This window comes from Peromyscus leucopus, chromosome 2, assembly GCF_004664715.2.
Source record: "Peromyscus leucopus breed LL Stock chromosome 2, UCI_PerLeu_2.1, whole genome shotgun sequence".
Lineage (NCBI taxonomy): Eukaryota > Metazoa > Chordata > Mammalia > Rodentia > Cricetidae > Peromyscus > Peromyscus leucopus.
The window spans coordinates 131,138,067-131,154,873 of NC_051064.1; the positions used below are offsets into that span (position 1 = coordinate 131,138,067).

Sequence of the window (16,807 nt, forward strand, 5' to 3'; positions counted from 1 at the left end):
CTTTTTTCATTTTTCACTATTTCAAAAATGGGTACACAAAGCATTTATATTTTAATACCTACAAAAAAATGTGATAAATAAAAGTAAGCCAGCTCTTACCTTTTTTCTTTTTCTGGAAGAATTCTTTGTGGGATCAGGCTTCTCAATTCCTTCTTCCTTTGCCTCTTCTTTTTCCTCTTCCTCCTCAGGAATCAGAGAATACTTGGTTCCACCTGGCTGCATGAAACAGTCTTTTGCAAAGTGGCCTGTGGAAAAGAAACAAAGGCTGGAGAGGGAAGAGCTACCCTCCTCCGCAGGTGGATGCCTTCCAGAGGCTCCTGACACGGCCCACTGCTTCAAAGATATTACTGAGTTTATCTGAGTGGCGTTTCTGCCACCTCAAGGTGGCAATGCTCACTCAGCCCGAGCCAGGCGAGCAGCTGGTGTTAGAGCTGCGGGAGACATCGGTGCTGCTTTGGAAAAGGCAGAAGATACAAGCAAGCAGGCTTGTGCTGCCCTCCCTTAACAATGGGGCTTATTAATTTTTAAAGATCTATTTTGGAACTTACTCCTGACAATGCAAGGCTGCTCCAGAGAGCAGAATGCTTAACAGAGGGAAGTGAACTGCAGGCCAAGCCCTAAAGGAAGATAGCTGGCAGGAAGTGGGCACTCACATCCACGCCAGCACACACAGAGACAGGCACAGACACCCAGGGTGACTGAGAATTCAGACTGTCAGGTCTGGCAAGGGCCTTAGAGATCGTGAAATCCAACACCCTGCATTTGTATCAGATGCGAAGGCCTAGAGTTAAGTAGCTCAGGGTCACTCAGCAGCAAGCACTCAGCTCAGGTTGGCTGTCTCCCTGTTTTGGGCTGCTTTTGATACATCAAAGTCGAATACCTTCAACCTGACCTTTGCTGGCTGAGTAAATTCTACTTCTTGCCATCCCTCTCTGCTCTGTGGGCCATCATGTAGACACAAGTAAGGGGCTCCACACTGAGCCTGTGGTGGTATTGAGGGTCCCTTTTGTTGTTTTGAAGACAAGTTGTTTTTTTTGTTTTTGTTTTTAAATTTTGCATATACATGTGCATTTGTGTGTGGGTATGTACACATGAGTGCAGGTGCCCAAGGAGACCAGAAGAGGGCGTCTGATCCCCGGAAGCTAGAGCTACAGGAAGTTTCTAAGACACTTCATCTCAAGAGTAGGAAAGAAGTGTGAGGAGTAACAACAGAGGTATGGGTAAATGTGTTTGTATTTTGAGCCTAGAAGTTGGATGGGGCCTGGAAAGAAGGATACAGCACAGTTTTCCAAATATCTAGAAATAATCCAAATACCAAATATTCAAATACTACCACAATTTCCTCAAGGGCTATTGCTTCTCTCACTGTTACATTATCCTTCTCTTTATATATTAATAAAAAATAGGGCTTAAAAAACCCACAAATTCGGGGCTGGAGAGATGGCTCAGCAGTTAAGAGCACTGGCTGCTCTTCCAGAGGACCCGGGTCCAATTTCCAGCTCCCACATGGCAGCTTACAACTGTCTGTAACTCCAGTTACAGGATCTGACACCTTCACACAGACATACATGCTGGCAAAACACCAATGCACGTAAAATAGATAGATAGATAGATAGATAGATAGATAGATAGATAGATAGATAGAAGCCCCACAAATTCAACCAGGACACAAATCTGCAACCAGTCACTGCAGAAAAATGAGCAAAGCATGATGGATGGGAAGCTAGGGAGGAGAGGTGACAAATTGAGGTCACTCTGGAAATAAGAAGATGGCAATCTCTCTCATTATAGCTCTAATAGGGGAAGTCAGGCTGAAAAGCTTTTAATATTTGAGTAAGACTAGAAGAAATCTGAGGAAATAGAGCCAAAAGGAAGTGACAATCCTCTATCTTTATGACAAAAAAAGGACCCTATATTCAGAATTCTGAACTTAAAGAGATAAAGATGAAGAAGAAGAAAAGATCTCATTTGGATCCTTAGGGAATGTATCTCCAAGTCACTTAATTTCTACAGAGGAGTAATTGTGCTTAGAGATCAGTGTGGCGGAGGGCGGTGTGAGGGAGGGCGGGCAGCGGCCAACTGAAAACCACACTGAGCTACACTACCATGGTCTCCTTCAGCCAGGGGAGGGGACGGAAACGGCAGACTTCCCGTACCTTTGCAGCCACACTTTTTGCAGATGGTGTTCAGGACAGCCTCGAGGGTGATCTTCTGCCCAGTGTAATCCTGGAAGGAGCGCCTCCGCCTCTCTTCTTGCCTGTAATGACAGAGATCCCGACCACTGGCGCTTTCCAGAAGTGGCCAGATATATTACAAAGTAACGCAGCTTGTTGGTTTTCTGTTTGGTTTTTGGCAAGGAAGAGGGAAAGAGAAGAAAAGCATTGGGCAGAATGAGACAGTGAAATAGCTCCTCTTTTTTTTTTTTTTTCTCATTTAGAATAAGCTTTGTTTTGGTTTTTTGAGACAGGGTTTCTCTGTAGCCCTGGCTGTCCTGCAACTTGCTCTGTAGCCCAGGCTGGCCTTGAACTTAGATGTGCCTGCCTGCCTCTGCCTCCGGAGTGCTGCAGGTAAGGGCGTGCATGACTGCTGTCTAACACAGAATGGGGCTTTGAATGAACAGTTAGGAATGAGACGAGGTCTTCTCTCAGTAATATACAGGAAAGACATTTGAAAGTATACTTGCTAGGCAGGGTGGCACCTTTACAGGCTTTCTAAAAAGCAAGTCTGAGTTCTTTACGAGACCTTGGTATTGGGGTTTTCAGTTTGTCTCAAACCTACTTCTCCAGCTTCCTCTTTATTTTACTTAGGCCCTGGCCAACAGTCAATTCTACTCTTCTCAGTGGCTGAGTGCCTTTCCTTAGGCAGACCCCACTCTAAAATGCCCTGCCCTCTCTTACTCCACCTTCACAATGCGCTACCCAAACATTCCAAAGTTCCTCTCTTCAAGTCTTCTTTCCTGAGTGCCTAGGTTACAGGTGATTGTTGTTTCTATTCCTGACACTTTCCTTTCTTTCTTTCTTTCTTTTCTTTTTTTGGTTTTTTAAGACAGGGTTTCTCTGTGTAGTTTTGGTGCCTGTCCTGGATCTTGCTCTGTAGACCAGGCTGGCCTCAAACTCACACGGATCCTCCTGGCTCTGCCTCCCGAGTGCTGGGATTAAACGCGTGCACCGCCACCACCTGGCTATTCCTGACACTTTTAATGAGCATATAAAAGACATACACGAAAGGCACTTACAGCAAGTATACACTTAAGTTTTCACAGCCTGAACTTCCCCATATAACCAGCACTGGGGTTGATATCTTAAAACAGACATCTCAGCCCAGCGGTGGTGGTACACGCCTTTAATTCCAGCACTCAGGAGGCAGAGACAGGCAGATCTCTGAGTATGAGGCCAGCCTGGTCTATACACCGAGTTCTAGGACAGCCAGGGCTATTACATCACGAAAAACAAAAAACAAAAACCAGTCATCTCCTGCTCACTGCTAGTCCTCAAGCCTACTCCCAGAGTAACCGCCGTTCTTTCTCTGAACACAAAACCACTTTTCTCTTTACAGAAGCTGGCAATGATGGTACACACCTATAATACCAGGACTGGAGAGGCTGAAGAGGAGTTTCACAAGTTCAAGACCAGCCTGAGCAATTTAGCAAGGCTCTGTCTCAAAATAATAGTACCTAAGATGTTAACATTGTTTAAGAACATAGGCCTAGTAAAAAGTCCTGGTTGCAACTTTTAGTAACAAAAGAATTATTATGTATGTTTGTTTTGCACGCGCGCACGCGCGCACACACACACACACACACACACACACAATGGATACTCTGTGTTATAGTTCTACTGTTTGTGAAACAAGAGTCTCACTAAGCTGCCTGGGCTAGCTAGGGTTACAGGTCTGCACAATCAGACCCAGTTCTTAAATTTTACTTAATTTCACTTAATTTACATTTAAATAGCCCCATGCTATCCACAGCTACCTAGGTAGACAGCATAGACAAGCATATAATTTAATTTCTGAAAATGTTTGCACAAATGTCTGGCCTTTGCCCTAGAAGAATTTAAATGCATAGAGTCAATTATCTGGTATGGGTTATAGAAATGGGCCCTTTCAAAACAAAGTCTGAAGAATAAAAGCCAAGACAGGCATCTGGAAACATAGAGCAAGTCACTTCCTTACAGGTTTTCAGATGTGCTAATTTGAAAAGCAGGGTTTTTTTTTCTTTTCTTTGTTTGTTTCTTTCTTTTCTTTTTTCTTTTTCTTTTTCTTTTTTTTTTTTTTTTTTGAGACAGGGTTTCTCTGTGTAGTCTTGGCTGTCCTGGAACTCACTCTGTAGACCAGGCTGGCCTCGAACTCACAGAGATCCACCTAGCTCTGCCTCCCGAGTGCTGGGATTAAAGGCATGTGCCACCATTTCCCGGCCAAAGAGCAGAGTTTTAAGTGGCCCTGAGCCAAAGCTTAGACATATCGTTATAATCAATCCTAGTACTTGGGGATTCTAGCTCAGCACATGCCCGACCAGACCTCCCACATAACAAGGGTCTCACCTTCAGCTCTCACTTTCTGCCCCCCACTGCCACTGTGTTGGTCAGGCTTCACTGTAGTTCACATAGAGCAATGGTTCTCAACCAGTGGGTCACGACCCATGTGAAAGAGTTGCTCACTCTCAGTGGTCTCCATGCTTCCGCTTTTTCATGCAGTCCACCCAAGTTAACCAGTAAGTGCTATGTGCCAGTGTTAGTACCGACGGGAGCAAATGAACAGAGCATGTGCCTAGGATGTACAGGGCCTGAGGTCCAATCCCCAGCACCACAACAAAATGCTGCATGATCAGAAGACAGCTGGGGGGTGGGGGGAAGACAGACTTGATTGGTCACCTCTTCCACGCACAGGAGCCCCTGATGGGCTGTGCCTTTTCTGCCTGTGCCTTTCCTAAAGTCCCTTCACTTCCCGAAACACCATTCCTTCTCCTGCTTCCTGAATCCATATCCACTCCTTAAGACGTAGCTCAAATGTCACCTTCTCCCTGAACAGAGGACCTGCAAGAAACTCCTCCTCCTCCAGCTGCCTTGTAATGTTGAACAGACAGTAAATGAATGCTCTCAAGAAAAGAACATAGCTGGGAAGAGGCAGTGCCCACCTTCAATCCCAGAGACAGGCAGATCTCTGAGTTCAAGGCCAGCCTGGTCTACAGAGTTCCAGGATAGTCAGGACTACACAAAGAAACCCTGTCTTGAAAAACCAAAAAAGAAAAAGAAGAAGGAAGGAAGGAAGGAAGGAAGGAAGGAAGGAAGGAAGGAAGGAAGGAAGGAAGGAAGGAAGAAAACCCTAGAGATTGGGCACAACAGGAGGCAGGCACCTGTTGTCATGAGCCACACACATTCTTTCAACAGAAAAAGTGTGTCAGTCTCAGTCCTGGGAAAAGCAGAGAGGCACTTAAAATAATGACCATAAGTAGCTATCTACACTAAGTGTTATGATAGACTTGGCATTAAGATAGCTACCTGCTAATAAGACCTTTCTTCAATGACTTCGGTCATTTTTTACTACATTTACTGTGTGCACACACTGTGCATGTGTAGAGGGCAGACGGCAATTTGCAGGAGGCAGTTCTTCCTTCCCCAGCTGGGTCTCAGTAGTCCTTTACCCACTGAGCCATCTTGACGGCCCTCATTCTGTTACTTCTGAGATATGTCTCTTTATAGAAAGGAAAAAAAAGCTGAGTTTATCGAGATTAAGAATCTGTGACAGGCCAAGCAGTGGTGGCACACGCCTTTGATCCCAGCTCTCAGGAGGCAGAGGCAGGCGGATCTTTGTGAGTTCTAGGCCAGCCTGATCTACAGAGTGAGTTCCAGGACAGGGAGGGTGGTTACACAGAGAAACCGTGTCTTGAAAAACCAACAGAGAAAAATAATCTGCAATAGACCTGCTGATGTCACTTGGCTCAGGTGGGTGGAAGCTACCCACAGGCCAGCCTGGGTCCTCAAGGCCTGGGCTGGCTGAAGACATTCACGGGCTCTTAGCTGCTGAGACATCTCTCCAGGCCCCAGGAATTCACAGCTTTTTAACGAGTCTGAAAAGCACAGGATTCTTTGAGGAATCAATCAGTAAATGCCAAACTTCAGCATTTCTGAGTTGAGTTATAAGAGATTACCACTATAACTGACAAGTGATTTTACGAATAAGCAGACCTTCTACAAATACATCAATATTTAGAGCTAAACTACAGAAATATGAAAGGCTTAGTCTCACAGTGGCTAGAGACACTGTGGTGAGCAGGGTATGTGCTTTAACTCTGGGTCCTACATCAAAGCATCTGGCCCATAAATCTGCTACACAATCATCTAGAAATAGGAAAGGAAACAGGAAACCATGCTTAACTCACAGGTTAGTGTAAGAATCAGAGGCACTGATGTACACCTGCCTTGTGTCTGCTACACAGTATCTTCTCAATAAACACTACCTCCCTTCTTGTCCGATAAATGCCTTTGTACTGAAGCAAATTTTCTCAGAACTATAAACATGAGAGCTTCAATTTTTTTTTTCTGCAAAAAAGATCTCATTCAAATTATATTCATTACTCTTTGTGGGTATGTTAGAGGGGCCAGGTACTCAATATGCAGCCCAGAATGGCCTCAAGCTCACTATGTAGCTCAGGCTAGCCTTTAACTTCATATCCTCTTGCCTTAGTCTCCCAAATACTGGGATTATAGGAATGTGCCACCACATCTAGTTTATTTATTAATCAATGTTGTTGCTGCCAGAGAGAAAGAACATGATGTTTAACATCAAAAATCAATGAATAATAGCATGGTTAACCTGAAGATAAATGTATGATTTAGCTGACTTGCTTTAAACACTGGAAATAGTTAATGATCCCCTCAAGGGATTTTGTGTGTGTGTGTGTGTGTGTGTGTGTGTGTGTGTGTGTGTACACAACTTGATGGAGTTGGGTCTCTCCTTCGATCTTTACACAGGTTTCAAGGACTGAACTCAGACTGGCAGGTTTACACAGCAAGTGCCTTCACCCAATGAGACATTACAATCCCACCACCTCCCATCCCCCACCACCTCCTCCATCCCCACCACCTCCCCATCCCACCACCTCCTCATCCCCACCACCTCCTCCATCCCACCATCTCAAATCCCACACCTCCTCCCACCTCCTCCTCCAATCCCAAAGTCCCAGGGCCCACATCCTCCTCCAGCCACTCCTCCAATCCACCACCTCCTCCATCCCCACCACCTCCTCCATCCCCACCATCTCCTCTAATCCCACCACCTCCTCCATCCCACCTCCTCCTCCAATCCCACCTCCTCCAATCCCACCACCACCTCCTCCATCCCACCTCCAATCCCCACCACCTCCTCCATTCCCCCACCACCTCTCCATCCCACCACCTCCTCCATCCCCACCACCTCTCCAATCCCACCACCTCCTCCACCTCCTCCGGTACCACCTCCTCCTCCACCTCCTCCATCCCACCTCCTCCTCCATCCCCACCTCCTCCATCCCCACCAACTCCTCCATCCCACCACCTCCTCCATCCCCCCCCACCACCACCACACCAGAGTATGCAACTTTGGGACAGAAATTCAATGAAGAGGCAGGAGTGGTGGCACAGTCTTCAATACCAGCACCGGGGAGGCAGAGGCAGGAGAATCTCAGAGTTAGAAGTCTACCCTGGTGTAGACAGTGAGTTCCAGAATAGCCATGGCTTATGCTGAGAGACCCTATCTCAACAACAACTCAATAAGGGACAGGGTAATTAATAGCAGCTTCCCTGGAATTGAAACATTCCCTCTTGGGGTGGGGCAGATGGCTCATGAGATCAGAGGTAATGTCCTTCTGTTCGGATGTCTGGGAAAGCTGAAAGGTACAGGATTCTCAAAGGCCCTCCCCAGCTTTACAGAGACAGCGAACAGCTGCTCAAGAGGAGGCTCTGGCCAGCAGAGCTGGGGAAGAAATCCGCAGACCCAGGGAGCTGAGAGCACCAGGGTTGCATTTCAGTTGCGCTGTCACCAGGGCTGGGGTGGGCTCTGCAGCAACGTGGCTGCTTTGAAGCCACCCCTGTCCCTAGGAGGGAGTCCTTACCCACACTCCTGTTTGTAACCCGAGAAAAACGTGCTGGTTCAGTCAGACTCAGACCAGTCATTAATCTGGTCTGCTGTGGACTCCCTTCCTGGGTGGCATTGCATTGGTGCGTGGCATCTCCCCAGAAAAGTCTCTCTCACAACAGAGGACCTACCAGGAAAAAGTATTTCAGCCAGGCATGGTGGCGCACGCCTTTTAACTCAGCACTTGAGAGGCAGAGGCAGGTGGATCTCCCTAAGTTCAAGGCCAGCCAGGTCTACATAACAAGTAGCAGGCTAGCAAGGGTTCATAGAGACCCATCTCAAAAACAAATACCTTCTCCCCTCAAACAAAACAAAACAAAAGCTGCCGGGCGGTGGTGGCGCACGCCTTTAATCCCAGCACTTGGGAGGCAGAGGCAGGCGGATCTCTGTGAGTTCGAGGCTAGCCTGGGCTACCAAGTGAGTTCCAGGAAAGGCGCAAAGCTACACAGAGAAACCCTGTCTCAAAAAAAAAAAAAAAAAAAAAAAAAAGCACCTGCCATAGAAGTCTGAGGCCCCGAGTTTTACCCCCAACGCCAGGCCTGAATGGTGGAGGGAGAGAACTGCTCCCACAAGTTCTTCTGACCCCACACATGCCCCCAATAAATAAATGAATGCAAATTTTTTACAGAAAGAAACTCAATCAAGGATCTGAGTCAGATAGCCTGTTTCCTGTATCTCCAGACATCACTTAGATCAAGAGAAAACCTTCCACACTGAAGGGAAATGGAGGGCTCTCAGATGAGCCGAGGAAGGTGCTGTGTTCCAAGACAGGGAGGAGCGCCCACTCCCCGTTCTACCTTTCTTCAGAGCCAATGCAGACATCACCAAGGTGAGGCAAGTGACCGCACTTCAGGAGCGCTGGCTGCTCTGGACTGAAGGAGAGCAGGAAGAGGGAGGGAAGGGAACAAACTGCGGCCGAGACGCTCCAGCGCTAGAACGGCGTGGTCATTCCATCGCCACACAGCAGGCTGAGTGGGGCATGCCCACTGGGCTTCAGGCCACCCAGGCACACAGTGAGACCCTGCCTCAGAACAGACAAGAAGCACACTTCACACCTAGAAAAGCCCGAGGTCACCAGTGCAGCAGTCCTCCTTAATATCACAGCCTACAAAGGGGAGCAGGCCCAATCTCTTCTCATTACGCAAGCTGTACTTGTGGGATTTCAGCTCTTCCGAACCCTTTACCTACTCAATGATAACGTTGTTGGGATCGAGGTCTTTCCCAGTTCCTTGGTTGACAACTTTCATGGAGAGGGACACTTTTATTCTATCATTTTTCATCTGAAAAAGACAAAAGAAGAGTCACCAAAACCCGTGTGTGTGTGTGTGTGTGTGTGTTGTGTGTGTGTGTGTGTTGTGTGTGGTGTGTGTGTAGGGGGTGTTCATGTGGGTGCATGTTGTGTACAGAGGCCAAAGATCAACCTGAGGGGCATCTCTCTGGAACCTCTACCTTGTTTTCTTTTTTGAGAACCAGAGCTCAGCCATTCAGCCTGGCTGGCTGACCAGCACGTCTCCAGGACCCTCCTGCCTGCACCTCCCAGCACTGGGGTTACAAGAGTGCACCACCACACACCTAGTGCAACTGAACTCAGGTCTTCATGTCTACATGGCAAGCATTTACCAACCAAGCTATGTTGCTAAGCCTCCAAACCCCTTAAGTACCTGACCATTGATTTATAATACTTCGGAGTCAAGCTTGTAACCATCACTACAGACATCAAATGGACTAAGTACTAAGTTAAGAACATTGGGAGTACAAAAGGTAGAAAGGGCAGACTTAATGGAAGAAGAGATATAGGAAACGACCTTCATCCATTCCTGTCTTGGAAGTAAAACAGGCCAGGGGCCAGTGAGATGGCTCATTGGGTTAAAGGTAACTGCTGCCGGGCCTAATGACATCGAGTCCGACTCTCAGGATCCACATGGGGTGGGGGTGGGAGGGCATGACTCCAGCAAACTGTCCTCTGATCTCCACATACACTGTGGCCTGCATGTGGGGATAGGCAGACAGACAGCAGATACACATACACAACCCTGCCTCAGCTGCTTGAATGCTAAAATTACAAGGGTATGCCACCATACTCAGCTCTGGTTCAGTCTTGTAGCTACAAAACCTAACATATTGAAAGCACTCACATGGGTTTTCAGCTTTTTGCTAACTCCAGGGCTTTCTGCCTGCCATTCCCTGGTAGAGCACAGAGAGCATGCATTCCCGTGCCCACACTGCCCATTCCACTAGACGGTGCCACATGCTAGGAAAAACGACTGCGAACTGTGTCCTTTCCAGCCTGCCTCAAGCCGGAGTGCACCCGACAAGCACTGCAGCTATGGGGAGATGAAACCCCTCCTTTGGTTCTTCTCCTTCTGAACCTCAGGAGGAGACTTTTATGAACACCCACTCCTACCACACTTCTTCTTCCTTACTTCATGTTATTTCTCCTAAATCTGCAGGACAGACAACCAGAAGATTCAAACTCAAGACAGATGACTGGGACAAGATTTAAAAATAAGAATGTCAGCCACCATGAACATTTACACACTTGACGTCATAGAATTCCAATCAAACCTTAGTTTTTTATAACCCTTTCAAACCACATGAAGTTACAAGAAACTTTACCTCTCGGCCAATAAGCTTCACCCACACTTTGTCTCCAACATCTACTATTTCAGAAGGCTTGTCCACTCGACAGGATGACATGTGAGTTCGATGGACCAGACCTGGGCACAAGAAAGAAATAAACATTTATACTCTGAATGCATGGATAGGAAAAGATAGGAGATGGAGAATACAGGGGAAAATTTAAATTTTCAATGAAAATGTTATATAGATTAAAAACTACAAACTAAAACAATTTAAAGACAGTCTTTTAATCTAAGCAACCAACCAACATTGTTTAAATTATTTTACTTTATGTGTATGGACATTTTGCCTGCATATATCTGTACACCATGTGTGTGCCTAGAGCCCCAAAAGAACAAAAGAGGGTGCTGGATCTCCTGGAACTGGAGTTATAGACAGCTGTGTGCTGCCATGTGGATGCTAGGAATCAAACTCTGGTCTTCTTAGTGTTCTAATCACTAAGCTGTCTCTCTAGCCCTAATAAATGATTCAATAACTGCTTGGCTGGAGTACAGCTCAGCGGTAGAACATGTACATAGTATGCACTAGGCTGGGGATACCAAAAAATAGAAAAAAAAGTAAATGAAACACTATACAGTGTTATAAATGTGTAATAAAACAAAAGCAACCACATAAATACAGTGTTGAATGTTATATGATATTTTGATTATGTTCTGACAAATAAAGCTTGCTTGGAATGAGAGGGCAGAGCTCGCCACTAGCTGACCTAAATTAACCATAGAGGTTTAGAAGACTGTAGACAGAGAGACAGGAAGTAGTGAAGTGGGGTGGAGAGAGGATCTCGGCCCTTTTGGACAGAGGAACAGAAGCAGAGGAATGGAAGACATAGGAAGTGACTGGCGGCTGCTCCCTTTTCTCTGATCTTCCAGGTTCTTACCCTGTTATCTGACTTTTTATTGATAAAGATTAATTCGATTAACACTTCATCTGGAGCCCAAATATGGGGCTCTTTAACATCCCTTGTGGGAGAAATTTCCATTAATATCTTTTAATGGACTGAGAATTATTATAAGTAGGCACCATGAAGGCAAATTTTTCTCTATCTTATTCTTACAAAAGTAAAAAAGTGGGGCTGGAGAGATGGCTCAGAGGTTAAGAGCACTGGCTGCTTCTCCAGAGGTCCTGAGTTCAATTCCCAGCAACCACATGGAGGCTCACAACCATCTGTAATGAGATCTGGTGTCCTCTTCTGGCCTGCAGGGATACATGCAGCCAGAACATTGTAAACATAATAAATAAAAAAACAAACAAACAAAAACAAACAAACAAAAAGTAAAAATAAAACGTCTTTTAAATCAATCACTATAATAGACCATTCTTTAGGTAAGGGAATTCCAGGCTGTAAAGAGTCCATTGGCTGAATCACCTTATTAATAGCTCTTAGAACTGTTACCATTCTCCATTTCCCAGATTTCTTTTTTGCTGTAGATATCATTCTATATAAATAAAACACTGATGGCTAGTGACCAGAAAGGAAGTATAGGCGGGACAAGGAGAGAGGAGAATTGGGGAAACAGGAAGAAGGAGAGAGAGACACTGCAGCCACCACCTGGACAAGCAGCATGTAAAGACGCCAGTAAGCCACCAGCCACGTGGCAAGGTATAGATTTATAGAAATGGGTTAATTTAAGATAAAAGAACAGTTAGCAAGAAGCCTGCCACGGCCATACAGTTTGTAAGCAATATAAGTCTCTGTGTTTTTACTTGGTTGAGAGGCTGTGGGACTGGTGGGTGACAAAGATTTGTTCTGACTGTGGGCAAGGCAGGAAAACTCTAGCTACACTTTTTAATAACAAAAACGGGAGAATTCCAAGGATTGGTTGATTCTTCAATATGTTGAGCATTTAGCTGCTCCTGTATCAGCTGTTCTAATGTCTGTAATTTGTCTGATGTCAAAGGCCATTGTTCTACCCAGACAGGTTTGTCAGTTGACCATTTTAAAGGTAGGGCTGTTGGTGCCTTTGAGAGATCAGCAGCTGTTGTGCCCTGCTATGTAGACTCTGAATGGTCGGTGACTGTTCTTTACAATACCTTTCAATATTTTTCGCAGAAACATGTTAGTTTATGGTTTGTTTCTGAGATTGGAGGAATGTTAATCTGGGTATTCCATTGCTTTAACAAATCACGTCCCCATAAATTCATTGCTATGTTAGCCACATATGGCTTTAATTTTTCTCTCTGTCCTTCTGGCCCTATACAATTAACCCATCTCATGAGTTTTATTTTCTGTGATATTGGGGATTGACCCAAGCCTCCTGCATGGCAGACAGGCATTCTACCACTGAGCTACATTCCCAAGCCTCTCAAAGATTTATTTTTAATTATGTGTATGTGTGTCTACATGCCAGTGTGCCTATATATGTGTCTATATAGGAGGTGCTCACAGAGGCCAGAAGAAGGCATCAGATCCCCTGGCACGGGAGTTACAGGCAGGTGTAAGCAACACAATATGGGTACTGGGAAACAAACCTAGGTCCTCGGCAAAGCAGCAATTGCTCTTAACTGTTAAGCCATCTTTTCAGCCCCATTCATACAGTGTAGATAGAAATTCAAGTTGGTAAAATTCTTTAAAAGACATAAAGATGTTACACCTTTAACTTTATCCTTTGGTGGTGTTTATCTTTATCCTTCTAGGACTTTGCATACACTGGGCAAATGCTTCTACCACTGGCCAACATATTCACACCTTTGACAGAAGAATATCATTGGAGTTGCTCCCAAAGAAAAAAACAATACAGGTAAAACACCGGTGGGCAAAAACATTTGAAGTATTATTATCTATAAAGTTAAAAATATAAGAATTGAGCAGGGAGATGGTGGTGCAAGACTTTAATCCCAGCACTCAGGAGGCAGAGGCAGGCGGATCCCAATGAGACGAGGCCAGCATGATCTACAAAGCAAGTTCCAAGACAGCCAGGGCTACACAGAGAAACCCTGTCTTGAAAAAAGGAAAAACAAAATACAAAACAAAACAACAAAAATTAAGAATTGAGGCTAGAAAAATGGATCAGCAGAGATGGCTCAGTGGTTAAGAGCACTGGCTGCTCTTCCAGAGGACCTAGGTTCAATTCCCAGCACCCACATGGTGGCTCACAGCCTTCTATAACTCCAGTTCCAGAGGCTCTGATGATCTCACAGAGACATACATGCAGGTAAACACCAATGCACACTAAATAAAAATAAATAAAAGTACTTTTTGAAAAAAACTGGTCTCATCTGGGTGGTGGTAGCACACACCTTTGATCCCAGCATTCAGGAGGCAGAGGCAGAGGCAGAGGCAGAGGCAGAGGCAGAACTCATAATAGAACCCTGTGAATTCAAGTCCAGTATGATCTACAGAGTGAGTTCCAAGATAGCCAGGGCTGTTACACAGAGAAACCCTGTCTTGAAAAACCAAATAAATAAATAATAGATTCTTAAAAAAAAAAAAAAAAAAGTCTATGTAGCCAAGACTGGCCTTCTGACTCAACTATAGGTCAGTACTACACACCCTGGCGAAGTACTATTTTTAACATATTAAATTGACAATGATGTTTAGAAAACAATAACCAATATTGGTGAAAACAGAAAAAAAAAAAAAGAAACATCATTAAAGTAAGAATTAACATTTAGAAGTTACTTAACAATAACTACCAAAAAATGATAAACATGGGAGGGGAGTAGCCCACGAATAGGAGTAGCACGAGAGTAGGAGTAGCCCAGGAGTAGGAGTATCCCAGGCATAGGAGTATCCCAGGCATAGGAGTATACCAGGAGTAGGAGTATACCAGGAGTAGGAGTAGAACAAGAGTAGGAGTAGCCCAGGAGTAGGAGCATCCCAGGAGTAGGAGTATCCCAGGCATAGGAGTAGCCCAGGAGTAGCCTAGGAGTAGCCCAGCATACTTGCCTAACATGTGTAAGGTCCTGAGTTTGATCTCAGCACCACAAAAATACATTTAAGTAATTAAAATAGTTTTAACTTTGGTTGGGCATACGCCATTAATCCCAGCTCTTGAAAGGCAGAGGCAAGTGGATCTCGGTGGGTTCAAGGCTGGCCTGATCTACATAGCAAGTTCCAAGACAGCCAGGGCTATATAGAGACTTATCTCAAAACAGAAAGCACATCAATAACAACAAACTTTTTTTTTTTTTTTTTGGTTTTTCAAGACAGGGTTTCTCTGTGTAGTTTTGCACCTTTCCTAGAACTCGCTTTGTAGACCAGGCTGGCCTTGAACTCACAGAGATCCACCTGCCACTACCTCCCAAGTGCTGGGATTAAAGGCGTGCACCACCGCCTGGCAACAACAAACTTTTTAAAAATTATTCTTCTATTATATGTGTACATGTAAGTGCAGGTGCCTGCAGAGGCTAGGATGTTGGAGCTCTGGAGCTGGATGTACAGGTGGTTGAGAAACACCTGATGTTCTGGGAATTGAACTTGGATCCTCTGGAAAAGCAGTCCATGCTCTTAACCGCCAAGCCATCTCTTCAGTCCCTTAAAATAATTTTAAAATATCCCCCTCCTGACTGTTGAAGGTGAATTCCTCTAACAACCTTCTTTCCATATGCCAAGGTAATCCCCAGCTGTGGCACAAGAGAGAGTCTAGTCAATCACGGTCCTGTATCTTCCTGACCATAGAAATTGGTTAGTTCAGGGAGAGACAAAGAAACCAACATCCATCATCTTTCTCAAATACATTTCTACTAACTACTAAAAAGCTGTCAATACCCATCTTGGCCAGCAGGTGGCATGAGTCTGACAGAGGAAAGTAAAGCCGATTATAGATGAAGAGACAGGGCCTAGGGGTATAAACTGAGCTAAATCAGGTCTGGTGGCACTCATCTGTAATCCAAGCACCTGGAAGAGGTCAGAGCTGAGGCCAGCCTGGGCTATGTATGGAGACCCTTTCTTTAAAAGCAAAACAAAACACAAGCACCAGATACATCTGATACTAACCAAGGATGAGACTACAAGTCCCCAGCAATACTGGCCAAAAACTTGTGTCTGCCGCTTTGTACCAGGAGTTCTGGCTAAGTCTCACTAAAACCACTTCTAGGAAACTGACCTAAGAAAACAATCAATTTGGATTGTGCTGTGCACCCAGGTTGACCTTTGACCACGAAGCAGACTCGTCTACTTGCCTGAGCCCCGAGGAGCTGGGGCTACAGGTGCATACTGCCATGCCACACAACACATCCAGAGAGGGCAATGTAGAAGCAGCCTAAAACCCAACACAAGCACAGCGATTATGTCAACCTTGGGCAATCGCTAGGAGAGCCAGCCACATGCCAGTGATTCACGGTAGTAAATCTGTCTAGTACTGTGCACATCCAGCATTTTTCATGGTAAGAACAGTACAATACAAAATTATAGGACTACAAATGCTTGAAATGTTAAGGAATTGCCCAAAATGCTAACAACGAGGATAGTATCTCTGGGAGCTAGTTATGTGTCAACTTAAAACCAGCTACAGTCAGTTTGGAAGAGAGACCCTCAACTGAGAAAATGTCCACACCAGACTGATCTATGGATCCAGGCAGGTGGTCCTGGGTGCTATAAAAAAGCAGGCTGAGCATGCCATGAGGAGCAAGCCAGTAAGCAGCACTTATCCACAGCTTCAGTTTCAGTCCTGGCCTTCAGGTTCCTGCCTTGATTTCCTTCTGTGATGGAATATGACCTGAGAGTTGTAAACTGAAATAAATCCTTTCCTGGCAGGGTGGTGGTGGCGCATGCCTTTAATCCTAGCACTCGGGAGGCAGAGGGTAGGCGGATCTTGGAGTTTGAGGACAGCCTGGTCTGCAAAGCAAGTTCAGACAGCCAGAGCTATACAGAGAAACCCTTTCTCAAAAAACCAAAAACCACTGGGCCATGGTGATGCATGCCTTTAATCCCAGCACTCGAGAGGCAGAGCCAGGTGGGTCTCTGTGAGTTCAAGGCTAGCCTGGTCTATAGAGTGAGAGTCAGGACAAGCACCAAAACTAAACAAAGAAACCCTGTCTCAAAAAAACAAACAAACAAAAATCCAAAAACCAATGTCTTAGTTAGGGTTTCTATTGCTGGGAAGAGACACCATGA

The 16,807-nt window shown here is 45.3% G+C and overlaps 1 protein-coding gene across 4 annotated transcripts in view; it reads right to left on the reverse strand.

Moving 5' to 3' along the window:
* Positions 1 to 16,807, reverse strand: part of Zcchc17 (zinc finger CCHC-type containing 17) — a 48,685-nt gene that overhangs the window by 10,906 nt on the left and 20,972 nt on the right. For all 4 annotated transcript variants that reach the window (XM_028887573.2, XM_028887574.2, XM_028887578.2 and 1 more), the window contains 4 exons: positions 10,729 to 10,829; positions 9,301 to 9,392; positions 2,157 to 2,257; positions 100 to 245 (listed from right to left, as the gene is read on the reverse strand). In XM_028887573.2, the coding sequence (XP_028743406.1) occupies positions 100 to 245; positions 2,157 to 2,257; positions 9,301 to 9,392; positions 10,729 to 10,829 (440 nt within the window). The remainder of the gene's footprint in view (positions 1 to 99; positions 246 to 2,156; positions 2,258 to 9,300; positions 9,393 to 10,728; positions 10,830 to 16,807) is intronic.